Source organism: Phoenix dactylifera, chromosome 5, assembly GCF_051530095.1.
Source record: "Phoenix dactylifera cultivar Ajwa chromosome 5, Ajwa_hap1_PhDact_Kaust_v1.1, whole genome shotgun sequence".
Lineage (NCBI taxonomy): Eukaryota > Viridiplantae > Streptophyta > Magnoliopsida > Arecales > Arecaceae > Phoenix > Phoenix dactylifera.
In genome coordinates, this window is record NC_143194.1 from 34,587,479 (window position 1) to 34,594,461 (window position 6,983).

Sequence of the window (6,983 nt, forward strand, 5' to 3'; positions counted from 1 at the left end):
GAGGTATTAAAATAGTGCATCTCATGGGGAATGCTCCATTCCAAGTTACATTATTTTTCATTTGAAACTTTTCCTATGTCTTAAGGACAGATCATTTTTGCTGCTAAACTGAAACTTCAAATGGACTGCTTAATTGGAAAACAAACTTGTATAATAAAATCTCTTTTATAATTTACTTTCTGACTTATGGTGTTTGGTGTGATGTAAAATAGTTGAACGGTAGTTGTTCTGGCTATCTTCTCTTGATTTGTTTGTTGATGTATAACAAAAAGATTTGTATCGTACCACGTGACCCAAAAATATCATCAAATTCCCAGATCAAGGGCATGTTGATACTTTGGGTGTGAGTTTGTTTGTTCTTCAAATTTCGAGAGATTTGCATAAATACAAGTTTACCTTCTAGGACAGACATGTCTTAGCTAACTAAAAATTAAGGGCCTTTGGGAGGACCCTGCAGGATCGACTGGAGAGAGAGTAGGAGAGGAGGAAAGCATGGGGTCGTGTGCCATGAGGGTATCACCTGCCACAATCCTGGTGGGATTAGAAGAGGACATTTTGAGGTTCTTATTTTAATCTCGTCGGGATTGTGGCTTGCAACTCCGTGCTTTCCCTCCTCTCTCTTGCACCCTCCATTCCTTCTGCTCCTGGCTCTCTCTCCAGCAGGATCCTGCAAGGTCTCCCCAAACAGGCCCTAAATGTAATAACCTAGGACAAATCAAGGTTTTTAGTCCCTGCGGGATGGTGTGCATCGCAGCCGCCCTGTCCCGTTCCTGTAAGAAAACAAGACTAGGATAGGGTCGGGACTCCAAAACCCATCAATGTGGAGGAAGAAGAACAAGAAAAGGAAAGAAGATGAAGAAAATGAAAAGTGAGAGCAAAGAAGAAGAAAAAGGAAAGAAAGAAAGAAAGGGAGAAGAAAAGAATGAAGGGCTCGTTTGGTTCGCGGGAAAAGAAGGGGGGAAAGTGTGGTCAACGGGAAAGTAATGAAATGCCTCTTGTTTGGTTGGAGTTTTCAAAGGAGAGAGAAGGGAAAGTTGTATTCCCATGGGAATGTGATTCCCACATTTCATGGGAAAGTCTTTTCCATGAGAAACATGGGAAAGTTACTTTCCCATGAGGCGGGAATCACTTCATTTTTACTTTTTCCCAAAAAGTCCCTTCAGTATTAAAGAAGCATTAAAGAGGCATTAAAAACCTAATTTTTATTAAGGGCATAATAGGAATTATATATAACTTTCCTAGGAAAGTGGATGGCCAACCAAACATAAGCACCTTGGAAATTTGTCACTTTCCCATGGTCAACCAAACATGCCAAAAATACTTTCCTAGGCATCCTCTTCCTAGGAATTTGTTTCCCAGGAATCATATTCCTAGGAAGGAAAATGCTTCCCGCGAACCAAACGAGCCCGAAAGGAAAGAAAGAAGGAACAAAAGAAAGAGAAAGAAGAATAAAAAGGAAAAAAAGGAAGGTAAGAAAAAAAGGGAGGAAAGAAGGAAGAAAGGAAAGAAAGAAGAAAAAGAAAGAAAGAGAGAGAAAAAGAAAGAAAAGAAAAGAAGAAGGGGAGAGAGACAGAGTACCTACGGGTCTCCTGACCGAGATTGCCGTCGGGACGAGCTGGGACAATGGGGCATCCCATTCCATGGAGAAACTGGGAACACCCTTGTCCCACGAGATCTAAAACCTTGGGACAAATAACATCAATTATAGTAATTTAAATGTATGTGGTGATGAACTCCTTTTAAGGAAGATATTGAATCTATTTTTTGCTATGCATTGTGTTAAAATTTATTGAAACAGTAGTTAGCTTTTTTAATTTTGCCGTAGATAGCCCATTTCAACACGCGTGCATGCATGCGTGTTTGAATTTCTTGGGCGAATAAATTTTTAAAGATTATAAATGAAATGATATGTGATGCTTGCTTTCCTGTGCCAGGAGAAAATTGGCAAGTCCAAAATGCCATCTCCAGTTGATATTCCTTGCATACTCCAGAACAAACTGCGTGATAAACAGTTCAGGAAGATACAGAGGAACCTTATTGACAGCCAAAAGAAAACTATAACCACAAAAAGTTTGCCAAAGAAAGGTAACTTCAACCTTAATCAAACTTCAAGATTGATCTCTAGAAATCAGAAGGAGGTGACAAGGGTGCTCCCGCTACGTAGTATTCTAAAGAACTGGAAAGGAGGCACTTCTGTCAAGAAGGATAAGACAATAGGTGAGGCACAGGGCAGAAATTTCATCAAACTTTGTTGTGAATCAGCAAAGCATGTCAGTTTTTCTGGCAAGGATGACATACTTGGCCTAAACAAAAGACATTCGCCTATGAAGCTGCCTCACTTGCAAAACCTATGCAAAATATTCTCCGACATCTTGGCTGCATCATCAGCTGCGGACAATTTGAGCAAAGGTGATAAATGTCCAACTCCTACTGAGGGAGCTCAGGTGGTGAATGCAAGTGATACAGATTTGGCTAGAAGTGTAGAGAGGACAGATGAAACTTTATCTGAAGAGAAACAACTGAGTGATTCTTGTGGTCATGCCAATCCCTGGAGCTTTACTGATCCAAGAAAAGGGAAGTCTCCTGAAACAAAGGGGACCCCCTTGTGTGAATCTGTAGACTTAAATTATGCTGTACAAGATTGTAGTGAATTGAGTTGCTTTAGACCGGATGGCTCAACTATGTCACTTACTCATGCTTATTCAGGTAATGCACAGGTTCTGAATCCTATTCATGAAGCCAAGTCAAATTGTGATGCTGGAATTCATGGGGAAGAAAGTTCTCGAATGACAACAAATGATATAAGAAATAAGCATGGTCCCATTGAAAAGTGTGTACCAAGGTCTAAAGCAAGAAGCTCCCTGACCCTAACAAGAAATCCAGGTTTACAGCACTCAACATCTTCTGTGGAAAAAAGTTTGGAAGCCAATAAGGGACAACACCCTCCATGTGTTGTGGATTCCACCATAGATTTCTGTAGTCAACAACCAAGATTTCAGCCAGTGCACCATCATTCTCCTGAACGTTTGATTAGCAGCATATCCTCTTCAGTTGGATCAAAAGAATTAGGTGAGTGCAGATTAACATCAGATCTGATGTCTAGCTGTGGGGAGAAGAGCATTGATGAGGACTTTATTGGTTTGCCACTTAATTCACAGGGAGAACTAATGCAGTTGCATTCTAATACCAAGTCTGCTTACAGTGATTTCTACAAGAAGCGAAACTCAGTACGGAATTCTGTCTGTAGCATCCCACTTCCCAATTATGTTGAGCCAAATTGCGGCCATGTTAAATTAAAGGGGAAATTTCTTTGTGCATCCTTGTATGAAAAGGATCGGTCAAATTGGTCCTTGGAGCAGTACTACCCCGCCAGCAAAGTGGCAACCTCTGGGTTGGGTTTTACTGATTTACAAGGATTTGTAAGAATGGAAAACCAGAATCACAAGGATTTCGAACAATTTACTCGTTGTGATCCAAATGAAATGGAAGTGTCTTGTTGTGTATGCAGGGGATGTAATAAAACTGAAAATTACATTGACAGAGTGAACTTCCATGCAGAAATGAATTTGGAGAACAAGTTTCAACCTGCTACCCAGCCAATGATGCGTTTGATGGGTAAAAATGTCGCAGTTGGTAGAAGTAATGAAGAATGCCTAGGATTTAATGATGGGAAGACATGGACTGAGAAGGAACTAAGAGCTCAAAACTGCCCCTCCACAACAGTGTCTGGTAAGCCCTTTTTGCAGAGATGGCCTCCAGGGGAATCAGTTGGGAATGCAGAATCTGTTTCATCAACAGAAAATCTTTTCAAGTCATTAGAAGTTCCATCAAGCTTTTACTGTATGCCAGCAACTGAATTTAGGTCGAATCCTATGCATCTTGATTTCCAACCACAATGGTCATCGAGAAGTCAGATATCCCCAGCCATAGAGAGTCGTGGTTATGATGTAGACCTATTTGGCCATTCAATTCCTCAACATTTGCTGAAAAAGACATACAACGCTGTAGTCCATTGTAACTCAGGAACTCAGCATGTCAAGATGGGGCATCAGCAACCTGTGTTGGGACCCTACCCTCAGAATGTCAGCCAGCATATGCTTCTAAATCCTTCTCATTGCAAGCACAGCCAAAGTGTTTCTTACAATATGCCAACTTTTCACCCTGCTTGTCCTGACCAGGACTGTTGGAACTTTTCACGAACATCTACAGCTCATTCGCCAACCCTTCCTCACTGGCTGCTCAATGCAACACGGCAGAAGAAACTCCAGCAGTCATCTTGTCCTTATTCTGCCCCACTTTCTGCACACCAACCCAGTGTTATACATGAAAACAACATTTTCACCTTTTCTTCTCCATATCCAACACCTGCAATTTCTTTTCCCTTTCATGGTAGCAATATTTCTCAAACATATAGCTTGCCTGGTCCAGCTCCTGTGGTTCACCATTTAGCTATTCCACCCTTGGGAGCAAACAAATCCCACCCAGCAGTCAATACCAGCTGTAGAAGCAAGAAAAACAACAATGGCACAAAATTTCAATTTGCAAATGTTGAGGGTCTTGATCGTACCAACAGAACTAGAAAAAGGCCTGCAGATAAAGATGATACTTCTATGAATTGTGCGAAGAAGGCAAATGTAAATCTGCAAGAAGAATCCAATGATCAAAAAGATGCAGGGAGAAGAGAACAGAGGCATGGACATCAAAAATGTAACATAGGATCATCAGAAATCAATGCTTGTGGGAGTAAGATCACTGATGTTGGACTTCCAGCTTTAGGAAATGAGAAAGACAATCTGGTAGTTACATCTGGGCCCAGTGCTTCAAATTTCTATCCACAGGAAAGATCGGGGTTTGTCAAACTTAGTGCAGGAGCAAAGCATATATTGAAACCATGTGAAAATATGGATCAAGATAAATCTCGACCAGTTCATTCAACCATAAGTTTTGCTGTAGGGACTTCCTCTGACAGGAAACAAGTTTCTCAGAATAAAGCATCAAAAGTTTACGGGTTCTAGAGGTTATAACCCAACATGGAAGCTTCTGAATGATGATTTCATCTACCAATCCGTGTTTTACAAAACTGATTATCCGTAGCGGGAACACTTCTGATGTGGTTGATAAATATTGTTGCCTGGATCAGATATAATATGCTTTGTAAACTCAAGCACATGCAACATTGCATGATAAAACCATCAGGTTTTGGGTTTTCCTATCTTCTCTGTTTTTTTCTTTTATGTATCAGCTTCACCCTCAAGTTATATTCGTCAGGTAATTTAAATATTTCTCCCTGAACTTAAGTAGCCTTGTGGTGTATGTCCATGCCTGTTTTCCCCATGTTTTCTCCATGCGTGTTGTCTTGTTTAGATATGCTGGTGTCACTTTGATTTCTTTTCAAGATTATTTTGTTTCAACTTCAATGGCTCCAAGTCTAAGATAGAACTTGCATGATCCTTTTGCTTTATACTTTGTTGTCATTTTGCTGTGCTTGCACTTGTTTTGCACAATAATTATCTTAGTATTACTGTGTTTGGACAAGGCAAAGTTCCTTTGATCAGAGGCAGCGAGGTCTAGACAATGTCCTTTGCAGTTGTTATCATCCTAATTCCTAAATGATTCATACCGTTCTCAGCTAGATTGTTCCATGAACTTCTTGCAGGCACCAGAACTTTGTTTACTTACATGGAGAAACGAATCTTATCTCTACTTTGTTATCAAAGATATTTTATTTCTCATGTAAGTGCACACTTGCACGCGAGGTGCAAATCTTCACGACTTCTAAACAACTGAATATATCTTGCATGCTGTTGATGGAATGTCTATCATTATTAATCAATAGACAAATTATTAGTTAGAAGCAGGATACTACTGATTCGGTTTCATGGTCTAAGCCTGCTGAGCAATACAAACAGCATAATAAATAAATAAATAAAAATTCATGGCTTACTGTACTACTTTGACTTACTGTTGATGGATGTCTATCATTATTAATCAATAGACCAATTATTAGTTAGAAGCAGGATACTACTGATTCGGTTTCATGGTCTAAACCTGCTGAGCAACACTAACAGCATAATAAATAAATAATCATGGCTTACTGTACTACTTTGACTTGGATTATGGTGGAGTCTATTGGATTATTCCATCTTCATTTATTAGTGCTATCAAGTACAGAGATAGAACATATACTGATTCCTGGTGTACTTCTTATGTCTAGGGAACAAACTAAGATTGTTTATCAACCCATATAGACGTAATGACAGTATTAAAGTGTTTGACTTGCCTAACTTGCATGTTTACTCATAAAATTAGTTCCCTATTGAAGATACCTATCAACTGCGATGAGTTAGATAAAGAATCTTCCTTGAGTTCAATTGGATTATTGCAGAATTTACTTTACATTATGTGAGAATGTTTGCTGTTTCTTATGTTGCAGGAGAGATTTTTTCCTCAAGTCTGCCCTTAATGAGAATAAATAAATGGTGTTGGAGTATTGAATTATCTCTGATAACTAAGTCCTTCTCCCCCGGCCCCCCTCCTCCCTTTTTTTCTTTTTTATTTTCTTTCTTTCCACTATGATATAGTAGGAATTCTACTATGACAGATCCATCAAGTATTTTGTTAACTGATATTGTTGCGGGGACGGCTTTTGGCCGGAGCCTCACACAACAGCATAGCCCACATTAAGCTAGCAGAGAAAGAGGACTGCGTTCCTCCCGAGGTATTGTCCGCTTTGGGCGCTCCGGCTCGCGCGTCCAGCGCAAAAGGGGGGAGACTGGTGCCCTCACGGTTTTGCCCCCCCCCCCCCCCCCCCCCCCCCCAAACAACAGATATGTTCTTGACATGTGTATGATCATTTCTAGACTTTCTATACCTTTTTGACCATAAGTTACCTTTTCATGTGCTTATGACTGGTGCAATCTATACTATCAAGAAGACAGATTTTTTTATTGTTTGGGAATTTGACATATCCTATCAAACTAATA

The 6,983-nt window shown here is 40.0% G+C and overlaps 1 protein-coding gene across 2 annotated transcripts in view; it reads left to right on the forward strand.

Annotated features, from left to right (window-relative positions):
- The window catches only part of LOC103708660 (uncharacterized), a 45,471-nt gene extending 40,179 nt beyond the window's left edge, over positions 1 to 5,292 (forward strand). For both annotated transcript variants that reach the window (XM_008793700.5, XM_088722559.2), the window contains one exon: positions 1,935 to 5,292. In XM_008793700.5, coding sequence (XP_008791922.2) covers positions 1,935 to 5,015 — 3,081 coding nt within the window. In that variant the 3' untranslated portion in view covers positions 5,016 to 5,292. The remainder of the gene's footprint in view (positions 1 to 1,934) is intronic.
- The last annotated feature ends 1,691 nt before the right edge of the window (positions 5,293 to 6,983 follow it).